Source organism: Anolis sagrei, chromosome X (genome assembly GCF_037176765.1).
Source record: "Anolis sagrei isolate rAnoSag1 chromosome X, rAnoSag1.mat, whole genome shotgun sequence".
Lineage (NCBI taxonomy): Eukaryota > Metazoa > Chordata > Lepidosauria > Squamata > Dactyloidae > Anolis > Anolis sagrei.
The window spans coordinates 3,231,838-3,257,464 of NC_090034.1; the positions used below are offsets into that span (position 1 = coordinate 3,231,838).

A 25,627-nucleotide genomic window follows, 5' to 3' on the forward strand; every position below is an offset into this window, starting at 1 on the left:
CTCTTCTCTGCTTTGGGAGATTGCTACCTGCTTTGCTCTTGACCAGAAGATTAATTATATAACGGCATTGAATGTTTGCCGTATATGTGTTCTGTGATCCATCTTGAGTCCCCTCAGGGAAACGGAGGAGAATATAAATAAAGTATATTATTGCTCTTCGGCATGGAAGATGGAGCAACAGCACCTCCCTGTGGCCGGAATCGAGCACAGCCTCCAAATGCCGGAGATCGAAAAGATGGGAAAGCCTTTGCCTTTGTTTATGTATTGTTTGTCCTTGATAATTATATAACTCATGCCAGACTAATCTGATCTCTTTTTTCGATAGAGTTACAAGCTGGGTAGATGTGGGGAATGATGCCGTGGATGTAGCGTACCTGGATTTCAGTAAGGCCTTCTTTGACAAGGTCCCCCATGACCTTCTGGCAAGGAAACTGGTCCAATGTGGGCGAGGCAAAACTACAGTGAGGTGGATCTGTAATTGGTTAAGTGGACGAACACAGAGAGTGCTCACTAATGCTGCCTCTTCATCTTGGAAAGAAGTGACGAGCGGAGTGCCGCAGGGTTCCGTCCTGGGCCCGGTCCTGTTCAACATATTTATTAACGACTTAGATGAAGGGCTAGAAGGCAGGATCATCAAGTTTGCAGACGACACCAAATTGGGAGGGAGAGCCAAGACTCCAGAGGACAGGAGCAGGACTCAAAGGGATCTTGACAGATTAGAGAGATGGGCCAAAACTAACAAAATGAAGTTCAACAGGGACAAATGCAAGATACTCCACTTTGGCAGAAAAAACAAAATGCAAAGATACAGAATGGGGGACGATGAGGCCTGGCTCGAGAGCAGTACGTGTGAAAAAGATCTTGGAGTCCTCGTGGACAACAAGTTAAACATGAGCCAAAAATGTGATGTGGCGGCAAAAAAAGCCAATGGGATTTTGGCCTGCATCAAGAGGAGCCTAGTGTCTAGATCTAGGGAAGGCATGCTCCCCATGCTCTATTCCGCTTTGGTTAGACCACACCTGGAATATTGTGTCCAATTCTGGGCACCACAATTGAAGAGAGATGTTGACAAGCTGGAATGTGTCCAGAGGAGAGCGACTAAAATGATAAAAGGTCTGGAGAACAAGCCCTATGAGGAGCGGCTTAACGAGCTGGACATGTTTAGCCTGAAGAAGAGAAGGCTGAGAGGAGATATGATAGCCATGTATAAATATGTGGGAGGAAGCCACAGAGAGGAGGAGGGAGCAAGCTTGTTTTCTGCTTCCCTGGAGACTAGGACGCGGAACAATGGCTTCAAACTACAAGAGAGGAGATTCCATCTGAACATGAGGAAGAACTTCCTGACTGTGAGAGCCGTTCAGCAGTGGAACTCTCTGCCCCGGAGTGTGGTGGAGGCTCCTTCTTTGGAAGCTTTTAAACAGAGGCTGGATGGCCATCTGTCAGGGGTGATTTGAATGCAATATTTCTGCTTCTTGGCAGAATGGGGTTGGACTGGATGGTCCATGAGGTCTCTTCCAACTCTTTGATTCTATGATTCTATGATTCTAACTGTTGTAACTCAGCGTCCTGGCAGTGAACCTACTAGTGGGTGTAGGAGGAGAAGGAGCGATGCAGAGTTGGAGGAGGAACAGCGTCAGCTGAAACGCATTCGGGATGTTATTATGGCGCCCAGTGAGTCTGAGGACTTTGCAGGGTTTGGACCCGAAGACTTAGAGGAACTGGATTACAGGGGAGTAAAACGTTTTGCCAGTGAGACTGACAGTGATGAAGAAGTAATGAGCAAGCATCTTAAAGACGTAGCTGACAATTGCAGTTCGGATGAACAGGGATCTAATGATGGGGATATGGAAGAGCGGCTGGACTGGACTCGGGTTAGGGAAATTCAGGACATATGCACACAGCCCACGCCTAGTGATGAATTCGAGGGGTTTCATGATACATGGCAGGCAGGTACTTCTTGGGAGGATTCTGGACAAGATCAACGTTGGCAACGCTGGCGAGGTAATGAGGTCACAGCTGAGGATAATGATCCAGGTGTAAGTGATGAGAGCCAATCCAGCGATAGCGACTGCTGATAAAATGAGGGCTTTGGGATGGGTAGTTTTGCAGAGGACAAAGCGTTGTATCGGGTGTTTTGTAGAGCTGGGTGGTTTCGTTTCGTTAATTCGTAATTCGTTAATAATTCGTTAATTTTTTTAATTACAAAACGATAACGAACCATTCTGGAGCAATTTTTTTAAAAAACGAATTTTTAAATACGTTTTGTAAATGCTTCGTATTTCGTTATTGTATTCGTTTCGTTATTGTTTTGAGGTCATTTCGTTATTATTTCCGCATGTCTGGGGCAAGTTTTATGGTTGTTTTTGTTTAATTAGTGAAAAAAAATTATAATATCACACCAACAGTCAACAACAGAGGGAGAGGGAAGCTTCAGAAGTTTTTGGAGGTTTTTTAGCGTATTTCGCGGTCGCGTCTGCCATTAACGAGTCGATTCGTTATTGTTTTGGAAATCGATTCGTTAATGTTTTGTAATTTTTTCACATTTACGCAATTTCGTAAATATCGAACTTTTTAAAAGGAAAATTTTGTAATTATTTTAAATAACGAAACGCAAAAACCCCCAAAAAACGAATCGATTTTAGAAACAAATTTTTCCGTTGTTACCCAGGCCTAGTGTTTTGTGCTGCCTTACCTCCGTTTGGGTCCTGGGAATACAGCTATCGTGTCTTTGTGTGCCTCGACTCTAGATTGGACTACGAGAGTGACTTCGTCTTGCCCCTTGACTACGGAACGCTTCTGGACCACGCCATTTGCCTTCTGGACTTCGTTTGCTGCCTCTCTCCATGTTTGACCTAGGACTGTTTAACTACATTATTGCCATCGCCAGTTTTGCTCCTGCTTTCCTTTTTTGAGAAGCTGAGTTCTGGGATATCCCGGTTTTTCCTCCCCGTTTGTTTACCTGCTTGAAGGCTTTTGTGTTGCTAATTGGTACTGCAGTTTAAGAGCTGTTAGCTTTGCTAAAGACCTATTAAAGACTTTGTTAGCCCCTTAGTAGCTGTGTTGGACAATCTTTGGGCTCTGAGTCACGACAATAACAATATTGAATGTTTGCCGTATATGTGTGCTATAATCCACCCTGAGTTCCTTTTCGGGAGATAGAGCGGAACATAAATAAAGTATATTATTGCTCCTCGGCATGGAAAATGGAGCAACAGCACCTCCCTGTGGCCGGAACTGAGTACAGCCTCCAAATGCTGGAGATCAAAAAAGATGGGAAAGCCTTTGCCTCTGTTTATGTATCGTCTGTCCTTGTTAATTGTACAACGGCATTGAACGTTTACCGTATATGTGTTCCATAATCCACCTTGAGTCCCCTCGGGGAGATAGAGCAGAATATAAAGAAAATATATTATTGCTTCTCGGCATGGAAGATGGAGCAACAGCACCTCCCTGTGGCCGGAATCGAGCACAGCCTCCAGATGCCAAAGATAGGGAAGCCTTTGCCTTTGTTTATGTATTGTCTGTCCTTGTTAATTGCACATCGGCATTGAATGTTTGCAGTATATGTGTGCTATAATCCACCTTGAGTCCCCTCGGGGAGATAGAGCGGAATATAGGGCTGGGCGGTTTCGTTTCGTTAATTCGCAATTTGTTAAAAATTCGTTATTTTTTTTGTTAACGAAGCGATAACGAACCATTCTGGAGCAACTTAAAAACGAAACGAATTTTTCAATTCATTTCGTAAATGCTTCGTATTTCGTTATGTATTCGTTTCATTATTGGTTTGAGGTCGTTTCGTTATTATTTCCGCATGTCTGGGGCAAGTTTTATAGTTGTTTTTTGTTTAATTAGTGAAAAAAAAATTATAATATCACACCAACAGTCAACAACAGAGGGAGAGGGAAGCTTCAGAAGTTTTTTTAGCGTATTGCGCGATCGCGGCCGCCATTAACGAATCGATTCGTTATTGTTTCGTTATTGTTTTGTAATTTTTTTACCATTTACGAAATTTCGTAAATATCGAACTTTTTTAAAGGAAAATTTCGGAATTCTTTTAAATATCGAAACGCAAAAAACCCCAAAAAACGAATCGATTTTAGAAACAAATTTTTCCGTTGTTACCCAGGCCTATAAATAACGTATATTATTGCTCCTTGGCATGGAAGATGGAGCAACAGCACCTCCCTGTGGCTGGAATCGAGCACAGCCTCCAGATGCCAAAGATGGGGAAGCCTTTGCCTTTGTTTATGTATTGTCTGTCCTTGTTAATGTTTGCCAACTGTTTGCCGTATATGTGTTTTGTAATCCGCCCTGAGTCCGATAGCACGGAATATAAATAAAGTATATTATTATTATTATTATTATTATTATTCTTTCTTGTCGATCAGAGAAGGGCTTCTTCTAAACGAATTACCTTCTTCTGCGAGTGTTTTGGAGATATCGTCAACACAAAGGGAAGTGTTCCAGAGACAAGAGTGTGTTCGATCCTCACACAATTTAGCCAGGTAGGAGTCCAGTTTGGGGATGGAAAAGGGAAGGAAAGCTCTGTGGGGGAAATCGTTTGATCCAATGGGAAATCCCTTACTCAACGTTCGAAGGACGAGGAGGAAGCCACTCTGTAATCACAGCGGATTCCCGGCCAATGCACCATTCCCAAAGGAAATGTCTCGGAGAGCCCGGGCTGTGAAGAACCTCATCGCCGACGACTCAAGAAATGCAGTGTTTCTCCAAATGTCTGCTTTGGCTTGGCATCGCCTTCGCGGTTAGCACCTCCTATCCGGTAGTCCCAACGGTAATGTGACAAAAGGACGGACATTGTCGTTGCGTATTGTAAACAGGTTGTCGTTCCTCGGCTCCGTCCGTTAGGGTTTATGCTTGAAATGGGCTTCCACTGCGGAGAGAAAGAGAGAAGGTGTGGCTTTAACGGAGGGTGAGTTTCAATTAAGATACTATCTCAGACATGGGCCAACTTTGGCCCTCCTTCCAGGTGTTTTGGACTTCAACTCCCACCATTCCTAACGGCTTCAGGCCCCTCAGGAAAGGGACAGAGTGTTGTATATCAGTCTGTTCAGTCTGTGATTGTACCTGATGATCATGATGACAATGGGGATAATGTTCGTGTTGATGTTCATGATGGGAATGGGAATGGGCCAGGGTCTGTTGGATTTGGGGATGAGGGGTTGCTTGGGCCTGAAGTGAGCTCAGCAGAGGCCTGAGCTGCTGAAAGAGGATCCTGAAGGCCTCACAAGCGTGTCTGGTGGGGTCGAGGGACAGGGCCTTCTCGGTGGTGGCCCCTCGACTCTGGAACTCAGAACCGCCCCTTCTATCCTGACATTTATGAAACAGGTGAAGACGTGATTATGGAGACAGGCATTCGACGAGAATGAAGCTGATTTTGATTTACCACGTGCAGGAGTCAATGGTGAGCGTGTAGCAAGTTTAAAAATGAGGGAGCTTTGCATTTTGGAAAAGCACAGAACTCTGGGAAATGTAGTTTGGGAAGGAAGGAGCCCTATGCCAGAGAATACAAAAGGCCCTGCCCTCAACTACATTTCTCAAACTACAAGAGAGGAGATTCCATCTGAACATGAGGAAGAACTTCCTGACTGTGAGAGCCGTTCAGCAGTGGAACACTCTGCCCCGGAGTGTGGTGGAGGCTCCTTCTTTGGAAGCTTTTAAACAGAGGCTGGATGGCCATCTGTCAGGGGTGATTTGAATGCAATATTCCTGCTTCTTGGCAGAATGGGGTTGGACTGGATGGCCCATGAGGTCTCTTCCAACTCTTTGATTCTATGAAAACACCAATCGGAAGAGCAGAGAGAGAGGTCTGTATCTCCCTAAAACTTTGAAAATTTGCCAAAAATCCATGGAGAAGTGAAACGTTCTGAAATTTGGTGGGCTAACAGAGGTCAATGTGTGCTACCATTGTAACAAGTTTAAAAATGAGGGAGCAGTGCATTTTGGAACAGCACACAACTCTGGGAAATGTAGTTTGGGAAGGGAGGAGCCTATGCCAGAGAATACAAAAGGCCCTGCCCCATACTATATTTCCCAGAAATGTAGTTTGGGAAGGGAGGAGCCCTATGCCAGAGAATACAAAAGGCCCTGCCCTAAACTACATTTCCTAGACTGCATCAACATCAGAAAGAACCAATCAGAATAGCAGAGAAAGAGGTCTATATCTCCTTAAAACTTTGAAAATTTGCCAAAAACCCATGGATAAGTGAAACATTCTGAAATTTGGTGGGCTAATAGAGGTTAATGTGTGCTACCATTGTAACAAGTTTAAAAATGAGGGAGCAGTGCATCTTGGAACAGCACACAACTCTGGGAAATGTAGTTTGGGAAGGAAGGAGCCCTATGCCAGAGAATACAAAAGCCCCTGCCCTAAACTACATTTCCTAGACTGCATCAGCTTCAGAAAGAACCAATCAGAATAGTAGAGAAAGAGGTATATATCTCCTTAAAACTTTGAAAATTTGCCAAAAATCAGTGGAGAAGGGAAACGTTCTGAAATTTGGTGGTCTAATAGAGGTCAATATGTGCTACTATTGTAGCAAGTTCAAAAATGAGGGAGCAATGCATATTGGAACAGCACAGAACTCTAGGAAATGTAGTTTGGGAAGGGAGGAGCCCTATGCCATAGAATACAAATGCCCCTGCCCTAAACTACATTTCCCAAACTGCATCATCAGCAGAAAACACCAATAAGAATAGCAGAGAAAGAGATCTATACCTCCCTAAAACTTTGAAAATTCACCAAAAAATCCACGGAGAAGTGAAACGTTCTGAAATTTGGCAGGCTAACAGAGGTCAATGTGTGCTACCATTGTAGCTAGCTTAAAAATGAGGGAGCAGTGCATTTTGGAACAACACACAACTCTGGGAAATGTAGTTTGGGAAGGGAGGAGCCCTATGCCAGAGAATACAAAAGGCCCTGCCCTAAACTACATTTCCTAGACTGCATCAGCATCAGAAAGAACCAATCAGAATAGCAGAGAAAGAGGTCTATATCTCCTTAAAACTTTAAAAAATTGCCAAAAATCAGTGGAGAAGGGAAACGTTCTGAAATTTGGCAGGCTAACAGAGGTTAATGTGTGCTACCATTGTAGCAAGTTTAAAAATGAGGGAGCAATGTGTTTTGGAACAGCACACAACTCTGGGAAATGTAGTTTGGGAAGGGAGGAGCCCTATGCCAGAGAATACAAAAGGCCCTGCCCTAAACTACATTTTCTAGAATGCATCAGCAGCAGAAAACACCAATCGGAATAGCAGAAAAAGAGGTCTATATCTCCCTAAAATTTTGAAAATTCACCAAAAAATCCATGTATAGTGAAACGTTCTGAAATTTGGTGGGCTAACAGAGGTCAATGTGTGCTACCATTATAGCAAGTTTAACTTGGGGACTGCCTGCATTGTGCAATGGAACCCAGCCACTGCTCTGCGTTCCACCACGTGACCATCCCACAAGAGGAGCAAAGAGTGCTACCACGGTGCATGTCCACATGCGAGTCTTCCCGCTAGGTGAAGGGGACGTTGGCCCGAAGCTGCCCTTTTCTGTCACTCTCACCTGCATATTCCTGCGGCAGCATCGGTCGGCCGATCACTTTCTGAAACGCTGCCATCCACTCCTGCTGGTCGCTTTCTGTTTCGCAGGCGAAAAGGAACTTCCGGTCGGGCGTCACGATGGTGATCCCGTGCTGCCAGTGGTTCCCCTGGATGGATGGAGGGAGTCCTTCAAGCACCTTGTAGCTGTTTTCCTTGCTTCCGATAAACACTTCCCCCCTGGCGAAGGCATCCTGGGCAGAGGGCAAAGCCAAACACGTCTTAATGTGAGACTGTAGGTTTTATATACCAATATTAAATGATCACTCACAAGCCGGTTTTGCTTTGAAATAGATATATTGCTTGTATCTCTGCAGCAAAGAAAGACACGACTGACTTGTTCCCACCACCACTTCCTTTTATACACTTTTCCTGCCCATCTCCCTCTCTTCTCAGTTTCCTTATTAGAACTTGTTGCTTCACAAGTTCCAATACAACGTTTCCAGTGCTCTCTGCTGGCTTCAAAATGTCATGGAGAGAAAAGGCAGCCAGGATGATTCAGTCAAGATGTCACGGAGGGAATTTGTGATGTCTTCATGCCGTCACAAATTGACTCCTGACACTTATATCACATCCAAGAATTCAACCCAGGTATCGGCCAACTTTGGCTTTCCCTCCAGGTGTTTTGGACTTCAACTCTCACCCAAAAAGCAATAGTTCCAACTTCTGACAGTAATGGATTTACGATTTAGGTCTCCATCTGTACTCGCAGTCAAGGTTTTGTTCCCACACCTCCCAAACATTTTTATCTATCTGCTCATCAGAAACTTAAACCTAAATATTTTTAACTTCTGTGTTTCCTTAAAATATTTAATATCGCTTTCCTATTGATTTCTATGCAACTTTTGGGAAAGCCGAATATTTTGGAAAGCCTAAACTTAGCTATGGAGTTTTGCAAAAGCTCAAAAGTAATTCATTACAAATAGAGTTACTTGTAATTCAATCCTGTTTTGGGGATAACTGTTGGAGCACGCAAGGAATCAGTGAATGTGTGTGTCCACTCCAAAATAAGATGCATGAAGCTGATTGGTTGGGCAACACTGAGCCTGGGATTTTGGCTACCATTACATTTTTGTTCAGGCTTGAGTTATGCAAATGCAAAAGAGAAAAGCAGAGAGGGAGAGAGAGTTGGGAGTGTGCTTTCACTTCATGAGTTGCTAAAGGACATTATGTGAGTTGATGCAACTGATCACAATGTACACATGTTGTTATGAACTACGAAGAGTAAACTACTTGTTCTTTACTGTTCACCTGCGTGGCATATTTTCTTTCTCTGGCAAGGAGTGTGTGGGCTGATCAAACATGAACTACACCTGGTTTGTTTTACTTTACGCCACAGCCTTGAGTTCCCATGGGGAGAAAACTGATTGTTCGGGCAATGCCCAGGGAGCAGGCTGAGCCTGGGGCTTTTGGTTACTGTTACATTTTTGTTCAGGCTTGAGCTATGCAAGTGCAGAAGAGAGAAGCAGAGAGGGGGAGAGAGTTGGGAGTGTGCTCTCGTTTCATGAGTTGCTAAAGGATATTATGTGAGTTGATGCAACTGATCACATTGTACACATGTTGTTCTGAACTACGAAGAGTAAACTACTTGTTCTTTACTGTTCACCTGTGTGGCATATTTTCTTTCTCTGGCAAGGCAGCATGTGTACTGATCAAATGTGAACTACACCTGGTTTATTTTACTTTATGCTACAGCCTTGAGTTCCCTGATTGGTTGGGCAACATGCAGGGAGCAGGCTGAGCCTGGGACTTTTGGCTACTGTTACATTTTTGTTCAGGCTTGAGCTATGCAAGTGCAGAAGAATGAAGCAGAGAGAGAGAGAGACAGAGTTTGGAGTGTACTCTCACTTCATGAGTTGCTGAAGGAGTTTATCAATATGGACAGAGAAAGACCATTTTAAATCTCTCATAAAAGGACATTATGTGAGTTGATGCAACTGATCACATTGTACACATATTGTTATGAACTACAAAGAGTAAACTACTTGTTCTTTACTGTTCACCTGCGTGGCATATTTTCTTTCTCTGGCAAGGAGTGTGTGGGCTGATCAAACATGAACTACACCTGGTTTGTTTTACTTTACGCCACAGCCTTGAGTTCCCATAGGGAGAAAACTAATTGATCGGGCAACGCCAAGGGAGCAGGCTGAGCCTGGGACTTTTGGTTACTGTTACATTGTACACATGTTGTTCTGAACTACGAAGAGTAAGCTACTTGCTCTTTACTGTTCACCTGCGTGGCATATTTTCTTTCTCTGGCAAGGAGTGTGTGGGCTGATCAAATGTGAACCACACCTGGTTAATTTTACATTACGCCACAATAACTAACTAAATTCCACCTCAAAGGAGATTCATCAGAGAATGCAAGTTGTTTATGGTGATTGTGTTGATGTGAGTACTGTGCGTCGTTGGGCGAGTAAGTTTAAAGATGTTGAGATGACACCTTCTGCTTTCAAGAATTCAATGACTGCACGTTGCTTAAGTTTTGCATTGACCAACCATCTCCACAAGGTTTCATACTACACACTTTAACAACACAACCGTTCAATGCTAAGGCTTCCCACCAAAATGGAACTGTAGAGGAGAGTCTACTGAACAAGCCAGTACCTGCCGTATTTGTTGCTTAAGTCACATTGACTGACCGTCTGTGCAGGATTCCATACTACACACTTTAACAACACAACCATTCAATGCTAAGGCTTCCTGCCAAAATGGAACTGTAGAGGAGAGTCTACTGAACAAGCCAGTACCTGCTGCATACCAGTACTGCCATCTGTTGAGGAGTTACGAAGGTGACCAGTTGGCATGGAGAGCATTCACGGACACAGAAAGGACTTACCAGGGGATCTTTGAAATACATTAGCCGCCGATCATCCATGGTGAACCAACGTTTCTTGAAGCCTTCTGTTTGCTAAAGAATAGAAAAGAAAGATTAAGTAGTGTTGTCATAAGAGAATATGCTCAGGAAAAGAACAACAATGCCCAGCATCCAGAACATCACACGGGAGGAAGGAGGGAATAGAAATGCATGGGATGATGAGAGGAGGAGGTGGCCACTCAGAATAAGTAGAATTCCCTTTCCAGTTTGTTCTCTCCAGGCTACGTTTCCTTGACCCAACTGCCACTGCCCTGGCCTTAGAAGGAGCAAAAAGGAGTCAGCCATCATGCTTCGGTCCAGAGGTAGATGAAAGGCCCTTCCTTCACCCCAACTGCAACTGCCCTGGCCTTAGAAGAACAGAAGAAGAGGTAGCTATCATGCCATGGCCATGAAACAGATGGAAGGCCCTCACTTCCTCCCCAACTGCCACTGCCCTAGCCATGTAAAGAGAGAAGAAGAGGCAGCCATCATGCCATGGCCATGAAACTGATGGAAGGCCCTCTTCCTCCAACTGCCACTATCCTGGCCTTGGAAGGAAAGAAGGAGAGAGAGCCATCATGCTTTAGTCCTCCCTCCATGCCAACTGCCACTGCCCTGGAAGGAGAGATGATTGCATGGCCATGAAACAGATGAAAGGCCTTTCCTCCCCCCAACTGCCACTGTCCTAGCCTTGGAAGGAGAGAAGAAAAGGCAGACATCATGCCACAGCCCAGAAACAGATGGAAAGCCTTCTCATCACCCCAACTGCCACTGCCCTGGTCTTGGAAGGAGAGAAGAAGAGGCAACCATCATGTTTTGGTCCAGAGGTAGAAGGAAGGCCCTCCCTCCATGCCAACTGCCACTGCCCTGGCCTGGCCTTGGAAGGAGAGAAGAAGAGGCAGCCATCATACCATGGTCATGAAACAGATGGAAGGTCCTCCCTTCTCCCAACTGCCACAGTCCTGGCCTTGGAAGGAGAGAAGAAGAGGCAGACATCATGCCACAGCCCAGAAACACATTAATGGCACTCCCTCCTCCCCAACTGCCACTGCCCTGGCCATGAGAGGAGAGAGGAAGAGGTAGCCATCATGCCTTATCCCTGAACAGATGGAAGGCCCTCTCTCCACCCCAACTGCCACTGCCCTGGTCTTGGAAGGGGAGAGGAAGAGAGACACCCATCCTGCCACAGCCCAGAGACAGGTGAAAGGCCCTTCCTCCACCCCAACTGCCACTGCCATAACCTTGGAAGGAGAGAAAATGAGGCAGTTATCATGCTTCAGCCCTGAAACAGGTGGAAGGCCTTCCATCCTCCCCAATTGCCACTGTTCTGGTCTTAGAAGGAGAGAAGAAGAGGCAGCCATCATGTTACAGACCAGAAACTGATTAATGGCCCTCCCTCCTCCTCAACTGCCACTGTCCTGGCCTTGGAAGAAGAGGCAGACATCATGCCACAGCCCAGAAACAGATGAAAAGCCCTCTCTTCACCCCAAATGCCACTGCCTTGGCTTTGGAAGGAGAGAAGAGACAGCCATCATGCTTTAGTCCAGAGGTAGATGAAAGGTGCTCCCTCCATGCCAACTGCCACTGCCCTGGCCTTGGAAGGAGAGATAATGAGGCAGCCATCCCGCCACAGCCCAAAGACAGATTAAAGGCCCTTCCTCATCCCCAACTACCACTGCCTTGTCCTTTGAAAGAGGGAGGAAGAGGCAGCCATCATGCCTTGGCCCAGAAAGAGAAAGCCCTCCCTCCATGCCAACTGCCACTGCCCTGGCCTTGGAAGGAGAGAAAATGAGGCAGCCATCATGCATTGGCCCCAAAACAGAAACAGATGGGAAGCCCTCTCTTCACCCCAACTGCCACTGCCCTGGCTATGAAAGGAGAAAAGAAGAGGCAAACATCATGCCACAGCCCAGAAACAGATTAACGGCACTCCCTCCTCCCCAACTGCAACTGCTCTGGCCATAAAAGGAGAGAGGAAGAGGTAGCCATCATGCCTTGTCCCTGAACAGATGGAAGGCTCTCTATCTTCCCCAACTGCCACTGCCCTGGCCATGAGAGGAGAAAAGAAGAGGCAGACATCATGCCACAGCCCAGAAACACATTAATGGCACTCCCTCCTCCCCAACTGCCACTGCCCTGGCCATGAAAGGGGAGAAGAAGAGATAGCCATCATGCCTTGTCCCTGAACAGATGGGAGGCCTTCTCTCCACCCCAACTGCCACTGCCCTGGTCTTGGAAGGGGAGAGGAAGAGAGACACCCATCCTGCCACAGCCCAGAGACAGATGAAAGGCCCTCCCTCCACCCCAACTGCCATTGTCATAACCTTGGAAGGAGAGAAAATGAGGCAGCTATCATGCTTCAACCCAGAAACAGGTGGAAGGCCTTCCATCCTCCCCAACTGCCACTGCCCTGGTCTTAGAAGGAGAGAAGAAGAGGCAGTCATCATGCCACAGACCAGCAACGGATGGAAGGCCCTCCCTCCATGCCAACCGCCACTGCCCTGGCCATGAAAGGAGAAAAGAACTGGCAGACATAATACTACAGCCCAGAAACAGATTAATGGCACTCCCTCCTCCCCAACTGCCACTGCCCTGGTCATGAGAGAAGAGGCAGCCATCATGCCTTGACCCAAAAACAGATGGAAGGCCCTCCATCCTCCCCAACTGCCACTGCCCTGGCCATGAAAGGAGAGAAGAGGCAGTCATCATGCCTTGGCCCAGAAATGATGGAAGGCCCTCCCTCCATGCCAACTGCCACTGCCCTGGCCTTGGAAGGAGAGAAAATGAGGCAGTCATCATGCATTGGCCCAAAAACAGATGGAAGGCCCTCTATCCTCCCCAACTGCCACTGCCCTGGCCATGAAAAGAGAAAAGAAGAGGTAGCCATCATGCCTTGTCCCTGAACAGATGGAAGGCCGTATCTGCTCCCCAACTGCCACTGCCCTGGCCTTGGAAGAAGGGACGATGAGGCAGTAAGAGTTCCATCATGCCAAAGCCCAGAAGCTGATGAACATTTCCCTGCTGTGCCTCTCATTCTCGTACATGTGGGCATGTTGAACATCGAACCCACACACATACCAGTGATTCATTCCATCTGCCACCTCCATCTTGAGCATGAAGATGGGTGGAATGCATTTTCTGGAGAAAAAAATAGAACTGGACATATTCCAGTACATTTCCCAGGCCTCTAAGTAATCTTCTCTGACTTAGTGTGTTTGGTTTACACGTTACACTGAAACACACACAAGGCTTATATGAACATGATATGATGGGAAGATCTGTAACAATGTAAAGAGAATCCTATATACTTCCCTTCCATTTAATAGTAAATGTACCTCTTAGAAAACACTTTAAAGAAGACACATCTCTCTCTAACGACCCTAATAATGCTTATATATTAGAAGTTCTATTACTGTTACCGAGGTCCATCTAACGTCCAATCGAAATCTACCTTCCAGTGAAGTCGCTGACCATTGCATCTGGCCCAACCCTCTTGGGTAGTAGAGAATAGGATCGTCCCCTCCTCTCTGTGACAGATATTTAAAGGCAACAATGTCCAGTTGAATTCTGTTCCCAGACTTGATAAGGATTTTCTTCACACCGCCATTTAAGCCACTGCCAGAAGGGACAGAAAATGCCATATATGCAGACGATCCTGCCATCACTGCTCAATCAGAAAGCTTTGAAAAGGTTGAATATAAGCTCTCCGAAGCTTTGGTGCTCTTACTGCCTATCAGAGGGAAAAACAGTGAATTCTGAATCCACCTAAAATGCAGACATGTGCTTTCCATCTTAAGAACAGACAAGCATCTTGAGCTCTGAGGATGACTTGGGGAGGAACACCACTGGAGCATTGCAGCACAACCAAGTACCTGGGAGTCACTCTGGGCTGTGCTCTGACTTACAAGAAGCACTGTTCGACTATCAAGTGAATAGTGGGTGCTAGAAATAATATCATACGAAAGCTTACTGGCACAACTGTAGAGGAGAGTCTACTGAGCAAGCCAGTACCTGCCGCATACCAGTACTGCCATCTGTTGAGCAGTTACGAAGGTGGAGGCATTACTTTTCATTCAACACTTGTAAATCCCATTGATTCAATCAGTCCACTTCAATTGGGACCAATGAGAGGATTTTGGCCTCCCATCTGTTGAGAAGTTACGAAGGTGGAGGCATTACTTTTTCTGCTAAGGCTTCCTGCCAAAGTGGAACTGTAGAGGAGAGTCTCCTGAACAAGCCAGTACCTGCTTCATACCAGTACTGCCATCTGTTGAGGAGTTATGAAGGTGAAGGCATTACTTTTTCTGCTAAGGCTTCCCACCAAAATGGAACTGTAGATGAGAGTCTATTGAACAAGCCAGTACCTGCCGCATACCAGTACTACCACCTGTTGAGGTGTTACGAAGGTGGAGGCATTACTTTTTTTGCTAAGGCTTCCCACCAAAATGGAACTGTAGAGGAGAGTCTACTGAACAAGCCAGTACCTGCTGCATACCAGTACAGCCATCTGTTGAGGAGTTAGGAAGGTGGAGGCATTACTTTTTATGCTTAGGCTTCCTGCCAAAGTGGAACTGTAGAGGAGAGTCTACTGAACAAGCCAGTTCCTGCCGCATACCAGTACTACCACCTGTTGAGGTGTTACGAAGGTGGAGGCATTACTTTTCATTCAACCCTTGTATAGTCTGCCTTGCGCAGGGTTCCATACTTTGCACTTTAACAACACAACCGTTCAATGCCAAGGCTTCCTGCCAAAATGAAACTGTAGAGGAGAGTCTACTGAACAAGACAGTACCCGCTGCATGCCAGTACTGCCATCTGTTGAGGAGTTATGAAGGTGGAGGCATTACTTTTTCTGCTAAGGCTTCCTGCCAGAATGGAACTGTAGAGGAGAGTCTACTGAACAAGCCAGTACCTGCCGCATACCAGTACTGCCATCTGTTGAGGAGTTACGAAGGTGGAGGCATTACTTTTTCTGTGAAGGTTTCCCGCAAAAATGGAACTGTAGAGGAGAGTCTACTGAACAAGCCAGTACTGCCATCCGTTGAGGAGTTACGAAGGTGGAGGCATTACTTTTTCTGCTAAGGCTTCCTGCCAAAATGAAACTGTAGAGGAGAGTCTACTGAACAAGCCAGTGCCTGCCGCATACCAGTACTGCCATCTGTTGAGAAGTTACGAAGGTGGAGGCATTACTTTTTCTGCTAAGGCTTCCTGCCAAAGTGGAACTGTAGAGGAGAGTCTACTGAACATGCCAGTACTGCCATCTGTTGAGAAGTTACGAAGGTGGAGGCATTACATTTTCTGCTAAGGCTTCCTGTCAAAGTGGAACTGTAGAGGAGAGTCTACTGAACATGCCAGTACTGCCATCTGTTGAGGAGTTACGAAGGTGGAGGCATTACTTTTTCTGCTAAGGCTTCCCACCAACATGTAACTGTGGAGGAGAGTCTACTGAACAAGCCAGTACCTGCCACATACCAGTGCTGCCATCTGTTGAGGAGTTATGAAGGTGGAGGCATTACTTTTTCTGCTAAGTCTTTCTGTCAAAATGGAACTGTAGAGGAGAGTCTACTGAACAAGCCAGTACCTGCCGCATACCAGTACTTCCATCTGTTGAGGAGTTATGAAGGTGGAGGCATTACTTTTTCTGCTAAGTCTTTCTGTCAAAATGGAACTGTAGAGGAGAGTCTACTGAACAAGCCAGTACCTGCCGCATACCAGTACTTCCATCTGTTGAGGAGTTATGAAGGTGGAGGCATTACTTTTTCTGCTAAGTCTTTCTGTCAAAATGGAACTGTAGAGGAGAGTCTACTGAACAAGCCAGTACCTGCCGCATACCAGTACTGCTATCTGTTGAGGAGTTACGAAGGTGGAGGCATTACTTTTTCTGTGAAGGTTTCCCGCAAAAACTGTAGAGGAGAGTCTACTGAACAAGCCAGTACTGCCATCCGTTGAGGAGTTACGAAGGTGGAGGCATTACTTTTCCTGCTAAGGCTTCCTGCCAAAATGGAACTGTAGAGGAGAGTCTACTGAACAAGCCAGTGCCTGCCGCATACCAGTACTGCCATCTGTTGACGAGTTACGAAGGTGGAGGCATTACTTTTCATTCAACCCTCGTAAATCCCATTGATTAAATCAGTCCACTTCAATTGGGATCAATGAGAGGATTTTGGCCAAATCAAATCGATTTCCAACGGAATAGCGTGAGGAAGCATCTTGAAATCCAGCAGCTGAATTAAATGTGATTGATTCCATCGCTTTCCCACAACACTTGAGCAGTCTTTTCTCGCCCCCGAGAAAAATTTTAAAATCTTGTGTTGATTTAATTCACAGCTAATGAATTGATTAAGTACACAAACCGGAGGCTTGATTAAATTCCTCTTGGCTCCGAGCAACAAGAAAAATAATCAACGTCTCAGCAAACCTCCTTAATTAGGAGAAGGAGGAAGCGTGAGAAGGAGCAAGACGTGCCTCTGTCTCGGCCTTCAGGGCTGGATGGCGGAGCAGAGAAGCACCGCGGAGAAGCCGGAACCGGATGAAGTCCGGCAAGGGATAATAACACCCAGTTGGATCGTACCAAAGGCTCTTCTCACCCAATGTTCTGCTCTTGCAAGGAGCTAACCAGGTGCTTCTATACGTCCGATGGGCATATGCAGGGGCGGCTCGTCCATTACGCGAAGTAAGCGGTTGCAGAACACTTTTTTTTTTGCCAGGGGTGCAGAGGCGCCTCTGTAAATGCCCCTCGACCGCCACTTGAGGAGCGCCCCTTCAGCTCACAACAGCCCAAGCAGTCCGGGGGGAGCCTCGGCTCTCTTGCCTCGCTGCCGGGCGATCTTCTTCCCAAAGGGGCCGGGCCCTTGAGCCTCGCCTAGCCCCTCTCGTTCCTGCTCCACCTGGCCACCAGGTGTGCGAGCAGAGCCGGCGCTCAATCGTTCTCCGCGTTCGATCCCTTCCCCATGATCGGCTCCCTTTCCCGATCCCCTGGCACTCCACCCGCCTCCTCTCCTCTCCCCAATCCGCGGGTGGGCCAAGGGGCGGAGCCGCCACGTCTGTTGGCCTTCCATCTGTTGAGAAGTTACGAAGGTGGAGGCATTACGTTTTCTGCTAAGGCTTCCTGCCAAAGTGGAACTGTAGAGGAGAGTCTCCTGAACAAGCCAGTACCTGCTTCATACCAGTACTGCCATCTGTTGAGGAGTTATGAAGGTGAAGGCATTACTTTTTCTGCTAAGGCTTCCCACCAAAATGGAACTGTAGATGAGAGTCTATTGAACAAGCCAGTACCTGCCGCATACCAGTACTGCCATCTGTTGAGGAGTTACGAAGGTGAAGGCATTACTTTTTTTGCTAAGGCTTCCCACCAAAATGGAACTGTAGAGGAGAGTCTACTGAACAAGCCAGTACCTGCCGCATACCAGTACTACCACCTGTTGAGGTGTTACGAAGGTGGAGGCATTACTTTTTTTGCTAAAGCTTCCCACCAAAATGGAACTGTAGAGGAGAGTCTACTGAACAAGCCAGTACCTGCTGCATACCAGTACAGCAATCTGTTGAGGAGTTAGGAAGGTGGAGGCATTACTTTTTATGCTTAGGCTTCCTGCCAAAGTGGAACTGTAGAGGACAGTCTACTGAACAAGCCAGTACCTGCCGCATACCAGTACTACCACCTGTTGAGGTGTTACGAAGGTGGAGGCATTACTTTTCATTCAACCCTTGTGTAGTCTGCCTTGCGCAGGGTTCCATACTTTGCACTTTAACAACACAACCATTCAATGCCAAGGCTTCCTGCCAAAATGAAACTGTAGAGGAGAGTCTACTGAACAAGCCAGTACCTGCTGTATACCAGTACTGCCATCTGTTGAGGAGTTACGAGGGTGGAGGTATTACTTTTTCTGCTAAGGCTTCCTGCCAAAATGGAACTGTAGAGGAGAGTCTACTGAACAAGCCAGTACCTGCTGCATACCAGTACTGCCATCTGTTGAGGAGTTACGAAGGTGGAGGCATTGCTTTTAGTGCTAAGGCTTCCCGCCTAAATGGAACTGTAGAGGAGAGTCTACTGAACAAGACAGTACCCGCTGCATACCAGTACTGCCATCTGTTGAGGAGTTAGGAAGGTGGAGGTATTACTTTTTCTGCTAAGGCTTCCTGCCAGCATGGAACTGTAGAGGAGAGTCTACTGAACAAGCCAGTGCCTGCCGCATACCAGTGCTGCCATCTGTTGAGGAGTTACGAAGGTGGAGGCATTGCTTTTAGTGCTAAGGCTTCCCGCCTAAATGGAACTGTAGAGGAGAGTCTACTGAACAAGCCAGTACCTGCCGCATACCAGTGCTGCCATCTGTTGAGGAGTTATGAAGGTGGAGGCATTACTTTTTCTGCTAAGTCTTTCTGTCAAAATGGAACTGTAGAGGAGAGTCTACTGAACAAGCCAGTACCTGCCGCATACCAGTACTGCTATCTGTTGAGGAGTTACGAAGGTGGAGGCATTACTTTTTCTGTGAAGGTTTCCCGCAAAAATGGAACTGTAGAGGAGAGTCTACTGAACACGCCAGTACTGCCATCCGTTGAGGAGTTATGAAGGTGGAGGCATTACTTTTTCTGCTAAGGCTTCCTGCCAAAATGAAACTGTAGATGAGAGTCTACTGAACAAGCCAGTACCTGCCGCATACCAGTACTGCCATCCGTTGCCGAGTTACGAAGGTGGAGGCATTACTTTTCATTCAACCCTCGTAAATCCCATTGATTCAATCAGTCCACTTCAATTGGGATCAATGAGAGGATTTTGGCCAAATCCAATAGATTTCCAACGGAATAGCATGGGGAAGCATCTTGAAATCCAGCAGCTGAATTAAATGTGATTGATTCCATCGCTTTTCCACAACACTTCAGCAGCCTTTTCTCGCCCCCGAGAAAATTTTAAAATCTTGTGTTGATTTAATTCACAGCTAATGAATTGGTTAAGTACACAAACCGGAGGCTTGATGAAATTCCTCTTGGCTCCGAGCAACAAGAAAAATAATTAACGTCTCAGCAGACCTCCTTAATTAGGAGAGGGAGGAAGCGTGAGAAGGAGCAAGACGTGCCTCTGTCTCGGCCTTCAGGGCTGGATGGCGGAGCAGAGAAGCACCGCGGAGAAGCCGGAACCGGATGAGGTCCGGCAACGGATAATAACACCTGGTTGGAGGATCTTCCATCTACCTCTGGACCAAAGCACGATGGCTGTCTCTTCTCTCCTTCCAAGGCCAGTGCAGTGGCAGTTGGCATGGAGGGGGGGGGGGGCTTCCATCTGTTTTTGGGCCAAGGCATGATGACTGCCACTCCTTCTCTTCTCACAAGGCCTGGGCAGTGGCTGTTTGCATGGAGAGATGACCTTCCATCTATTTCTGGGTCAAGGCATGATGGCTGCCTCTTCCCCCTTCTTTCCAAGGCCAGGGCAGTGGCAGTTGGGAAAAAGGAGGGCCTTTAATCTGTTTCTACACTGTGGCATGATGGCTACCTCTCCTTCTCTCCTTCCAAGGCTAGGGCAGTGGCAGTTGGGGAGGAAAAAGGACCTTCTATCTGTTTCTGAGCCAAAGCTTGATGGCTGCCTCTTCCTCCCTCTTTCCAAGGCCAGGGCAGTGGCAGTAGGGGATGAGGAAGGACCTTCCATCTATTTCTGCACCAAGGCGTGATGGCTGCCTCTCTTTCTCTTCTTACAAGGCCAGGGCAGTGGCAGTTTACATGGAGGGATGACCTTCCATCTATTTCTGGGTCAAGGCATGATGGCTGCCTCTTCCCCCTTCTTTCCAAGGCCAGGGCAGTGGCAGTTGGGAAAAGGGAGGGCCTTTAATCTGTTTCTACACTGTGGCATGATGGCTACCTCTCCTTCTCTCCTTCCAAGGCTAGGGCAGTGGCAGTTGGGGAGGAAAAAGGACCTTTTATCTGTTTCTGAGCCAAAGCTTGATGGCTGCCTCTTCCTCCCTCTTTCCAAGGCCAGGGCAGTGGCAGTAGGGGATGAGGAAGGACCTTCCATCTATTTCTGCACCAAGGCGTGATGGCTGCCTCTCTTTCTCTTCTTACAAGGCCAGGGCAGTGGCAGTTTACATGGAGGGATGACCTTCCATCTATTTCTGGGTCAAGGCATGATGGCTGCCTCTTCCCCCTTCTTTCCAAGGCCAGGGCAGTGGCAGTTGGGAAATGGGGGGGGGGGCTTTAATCTGTTTCTACACTGTGGCATGATGGCTACCTCTCCTTCTCTCCTTCCAAGGCTAGGGCAGTGGCAGTTGGGGAGGAAAAAGGACCTTCTATCTGTTTCTGAGCCAAAGCTTGATGGCTGCCTCTTCCTCCCTCTTTCCAAGGCCAGGGCAGTGGCAGTAGGGGATGAGGAAGGACCTTCCATCTATTTCTGCACCAAGGCGTGATGGCTGCCTCTCTTTCTCTTCTTACAAGGCCAGGGCAGTGGCAGTTTACATGGAGGGATGACCTTCCATCTATTTCTGGGTCAAGGCATGATGGCTGCCTCTTCCCCCTTCTTTCCAAGGCCAGGGCAGTGGCAGTTGGGAAAAGGGAGGGCCTTTAATCTGTTTCTACACTGTGGCATGATGGCTACCTCTCCTTCTCTCCTTCCAAGGCTAGGGCAGTGGCAGTTGGGGAGGAAAAAGGACCTTTTATCTGTTTCTGAGCCAAAGCTTGATGGCTGCCTCTTCCTCCCTCTTTCCAAGGCCAGGGCAGTGGCAGTAGGGGATGAGGAAGGACCTTCCATCTATTTCTGCACCAAGGCGTGATGGCTGCCTCTCTTTCTCTTCTTACAAGGCCAGGGCAGTGGCAGTTTACATGGAGGGATGACCTTCCATCTATTTCTGGGTCAAGGCATGATGGCTGCCTCTTCCCCCTTCTTTCCAAGGCCAGGGCAGTGGCAGTTGGGAAAAGGGAGGGCCTTTAATCTGTTTCTACACTGTGGCATGATGGCTACCTCTCCTTCTCTCCTTCCAAGGCTAGGGCAGTGGCAGTTGGGGAGGAAAAAGGACCTTTTATCTGTTTCTGAGCCAAAGCTTGATGGCTGCCTCTTCCTCCCTCTTTCCAAGGCCAGGGCAGTGGCAGTAGGGGATGAGGAAGGACCTTCCATCTATTTCTGCACCAAGGCGTGATGGCTGCCTCTCTTTCTCTTCTTACAAGGCCAGGGCAGTGGCAGTTTACATGGAGGGATGACCTTCCATCTATTTCTGGGTCAAGGCATGATGGCTGCCTCTTCCCCCTTCTTTCCAAGGCCAGGGCAGTGGCAGTTGGGAAAGGGGGGGGGCTTTAATCTGTTTCTACACTGTGGCATGATGGCTACCTCTCCTTCTCTCCTTCCAAGGCTAGGGCAGTGGCAGTTGGGGAGGAAAAAGGACCTTCGATCTGTTTCTGAGCCAAAGCTTGATGGCTGCCTCTTCCTTCCTCTTTCCAAGGCCAGGGCAGTGGCAGTAGGGGATGAGGAAGGACCTTCCATCTATTTCTGCACCAAGGCATGATGGCTGCCTCTCTTTCTCTTCTTACAAGGCCAGGGCAGTGGCAGTTTACATGGAGGGATGACCTTCCATCTATTTCTGGGTCAAGGCATGATGGCTGCCTCTTCCCCCTTCTTTCCAAGGCCAGGGCAGTGGCAGTTGGGAAAAAGGAGGGCCTTTAATCTGTTTCTACACTGTGGCATGATGGCTACCTCTCCTTCTCTCCTTCCAAGGCTAGGGCAGTGGCAGTTGGGGAGGAAAAAGGACCTTCTATCTGTTTCTGAGCCAAAGCTTGATGGCTGCCTCTTCCTCCCTCTTTCCAAGGCCAGGGCAGTGGCAGTAGGGGATGAGGAAGGACCTTCCATCTATTTCTGCACCAAGGCGTGATGGCTGCCTCTCTTTCTCTTCTTACAAGGCCAGGGCAGTGGCAGTTTACATGGAGGGATGACCTTCCATCTATTTCTGGGTCAAGGCATGATGGCTGCCTCTTCCCCCTTCTTTCCAAGGCCAGGGCAGTGGCAGTTGGGAAAAGGGAGGGCCTTTAATCTGTTTCTACACTGTGGCATGATGGCTACCTCTCCTTCTCTCCTTCCAAGGCTAGGGCAGTGGCAGTTGGGGAGGAAAAAGGACCTTTTATCTGTTTCTGAGCCAAAGCTTGATGGCTGCCTCTTCCTCCCTCTTTCCAAGGCCAGGGCAGTGGCAGTAGGGGATGAGGAAGGACCTTCCATCTATTTCTGCACCAAGGCGTGATGGCTGCCTCTCTTTCTCTTCTTACAAGGCCAGGGCAGTGGCAGTTTACATGGAGGGATGACCTTCCATCTATTTCTGGGTCAAGGCATGATGGCTGCCTCTTCCCCCTTCTTTCCAAGGCCAGGGCAGTGGCAGTTGGGAAATGGGGGGGGGGCTTTAATCTGTTTCTACACTGTGGCATGATGGCTACCTCTCCTTCTCTCCTTCCAAGGCTAGGGCAGTGGCAGTTGGGGAGGAAAAAGGACCTTCTATCTGTTTCTGAGCCAAAGCTTGATGGCTGCCTCTTCCTCCCTCTTTCCAAGGCCAGGGCAGTGGCAGTAGGGGATGAGGAAGGACCTTCCATCTATTTCTGCACCAAGGCGTGATGGCTGCCTCTCTTTCTCTTCTTACAAGGCCAGGGCAGTGGCAGTTTACATGGAGGGATGACCTTCCATCTATTTCTGGGTCAAGGCATGATGGCTGCCTCTTCCCCCTTCTTTCCAAGGCCAGGGCAGTGGCAGTTGGGAAATGGGGGGGGGGGGGCTTTAATCTGTTTCTACACTGTGGCATGATGGCTACCTCTCCTTCTCTCCTTCCAAGGCTAGGGCAGTGGCAGTTGGGGAGGAAAAAGGACCTTTTATCTGTTTCTGAGCCAAAGCTTGATGGCTGCCTCTTCCTCCCTCTTTCCAAGGCCAGGGCAGTGGCAGTAGGGGATGAGGAAGGACCTTCCATCTATTTCTGCACCAAGGCGTGATGGCTGCCTCTCTTTCTCTTCTTACAAGGCCAGGGCAGTGGCAGTTTACATGGAGGGATGACCTTCCATCTATTTCTGGGTCAAGGCATGATGGCTGCCTCTTCCCCCTTCTTTCCAAGGCCAGGGCAGTGGCAGTTGGGAAAAGGGAGGGCCTTTAATCTGTTTCTACACTGTGGCATGATGGCTACCTCTCCTTCTCTCCTTCCAAGGCTAGGGCAGTGGCAGTTGGGGAGGAAAAAGGACCTTTTATCTGTTTCTGAGCCAAAGCTTGATGGCTGCCTCTTCCTCCCTCTTTCCAAGGCCAGGGCAGTGGCAGTAGGGGATGAGGAAGGACCTTCCATCTATTTCTGCACCAAGGCGTGATGGCTGCCTCTCTTTCTCTTCTTACAAGGCCAGGGCAGTGGCAGTTTACATGGAGGGATGACCTTCCATCTATTTCTGGGTCAAGGCATGATGGCTGCCTCTTCCCCCTTCTTTCCAAGGCCAGGGCAGTGGCAGTTGGGAAAGGGGGGGGGCTTTAATCTGTTTCTACACTGTGGCATGATGGCTACCTCTCCTTCTCTCCTTCCAAGGCTAGGGCAGTGGCAGTTGGGGAGGAAAAAGGACCTTCTATCTGTTTCTGAGCCAAAGCTTGATGGCTGCCTCTTCCTTCCTCTTTCCAAGGCCAGGGCAGTGGCAGTAGGGGATGAGGAAGGACCTTCCATCTATTTCTGCACCAAGGCATGATGGCTGCCTCTCTTTCTCTTCTTACAAGGCCAGGGCAGTGGCAGTTTACATGGAGGGATGACCTTCCATCTATTTCTGGGTCAAGGCATGATGGCTGCCTCTTCCCCCTTCTTTCCAAGGCCAGGGCAGTGGCAGTTGGGAAATGGGGGGGGGGGCTTTAATCTGTTTCTACACTGTGGCATGATGGCTGCCTCTCCTTCTCTCCTTCCAAGGCTAGGGCAGTGGCAGTTGGGGAGGAAAAAGGACCTTCTATCTGTTTCTGAGCCAAAGCTTGATGGCTGCCTCTTCCTCCCTCTTTCCAAGGCCAGGGCAGTGGCAGTAGGGGATGAGGAAGGACCTTCCATCTATTTCTGCACCAAGGCGTGATGGCTGCCTCTCTTTCTCTTCTTACAAGGCCAGGGCAGTGGCAGTTTACATGAAGGGATGACCTTCCATCTATTTCTGGGTCAAGGCATGATAGCTGCCTCTTCCCCCTTCTTTCCAAGGTCAGGGCAGTGGCAGTTGGGAAATGGGGGGGGGCTTTAATCTGTTTCTACACTGTGGCATGATGGCTACCTCTCCTTCTCTCCTTCCAAGGCTAGGGCAGTGGCAGTTGGGGAGGAAAAAGGACCTTCTATCTGTTTCTGAGCCAAAGCTTGATGGCTGCCTCTTCCTCCCTCTTTCCAAGGCCAGGGCAGTGGCAGTAGGGGATGAGGAAGGACCTTCCATCTATTTCTGCACCAAGGCATGATGGCTGCCTCTCTTTCTCTTCTTACAAGGCCAGGGCAGTGGCAGTTTACATGGAGGGATGACCTTCCATCTATTTCTGGGTCAAGGCATGATGGCTGCCTCTTCCCCCTTCTTTCCAAGGCCAGGGCAGTGGCAGTTGGGAAATGGGGGGGGGGGCTTTAATCTGTTTCTACACTGTGGCATGATGGCTGCCTCTCCTTCTCTCCTTCCAAGGCTAGGGCAGTGGCAGTTGGGGAGGAAAAAGGACCTTCTATCTGTTTCTGAGCCAAAGCTTGATGGCTGCCTCTTCCTCCCTCTTTCCAAGGCCAGGGCAGTGGCAGTAGGGGATGAGGAAGGACCTTCCATCTATTTCTGCACCAAGGCGTGATGGCTGCCTCTCTTTCTCTTCTTACAAGGCCAGGGCAGTGGCAGTTTACATGGAGGGATGACCTTCCATCTATTTCTGGGTCAAGGCATGATGGCTGCCTCTTCCCCCTTCTTTCCAAGGTCAGGGCAGTGGCAGTTGGGAAATGGGGGGGGGCTTTAATCTGTTTCTACACTGTGGCATGATGGCTACCTCTCCTTCTCTCCTTCCAAGGCTAGGGCAGTGGCAGTTGGGGAGGAAAAAGGACCTTCTATCTGTTTCTGAGCCAAAGCTTGATGGCTGCCTCTTCCTCCCTCTTTCCAAGGCCAGGGCAGTGGCAGTAGGGGATGAGGAAGGACCTTCCATCTATTTCTGCACCAAGGCATGATGGCTGCCTCTCTTTCTCTTCTTACAAGGCCAGAGCAGTGGCA

The 25,627-nt window shown here is 48.1% G+C and overlaps 1 protein-coding gene across 1 annotated transcript in view; it reads right to left on the reverse strand.

The window, feature by feature from the left end:
- Nucleotides 1-2,623: 2,623 nt before the first annotated feature.
- LOC132780022 (arf-GAP with dual PH domain-containing protein 1) overlaps nucleotides 2,624-25,627 on the reverse strand; it is a 123,942-nt gene continuing 100,938 nt past the window's right edge. The window contains exons 9-11 of the mRNA XM_067460580.1: nucleotides 10,445-10,516; nucleotides 7,571-7,799; nucleotides 2,624-4,891 (exon numbers count right to left, since the gene is read on the reverse strand). Coding sequence (XP_067316681.1) covers nucleotides 4,863-4,891; nucleotides 7,571-7,799; nucleotides 10,445-10,516 — 330 coding nt within the window. The 3' untranslated portion in view covers nucleotides 2,624-4,862. The remainder of the gene's footprint in view (nucleotides 4,892-7,570; nucleotides 7,800-10,444; nucleotides 10,517-25,627) is intronic.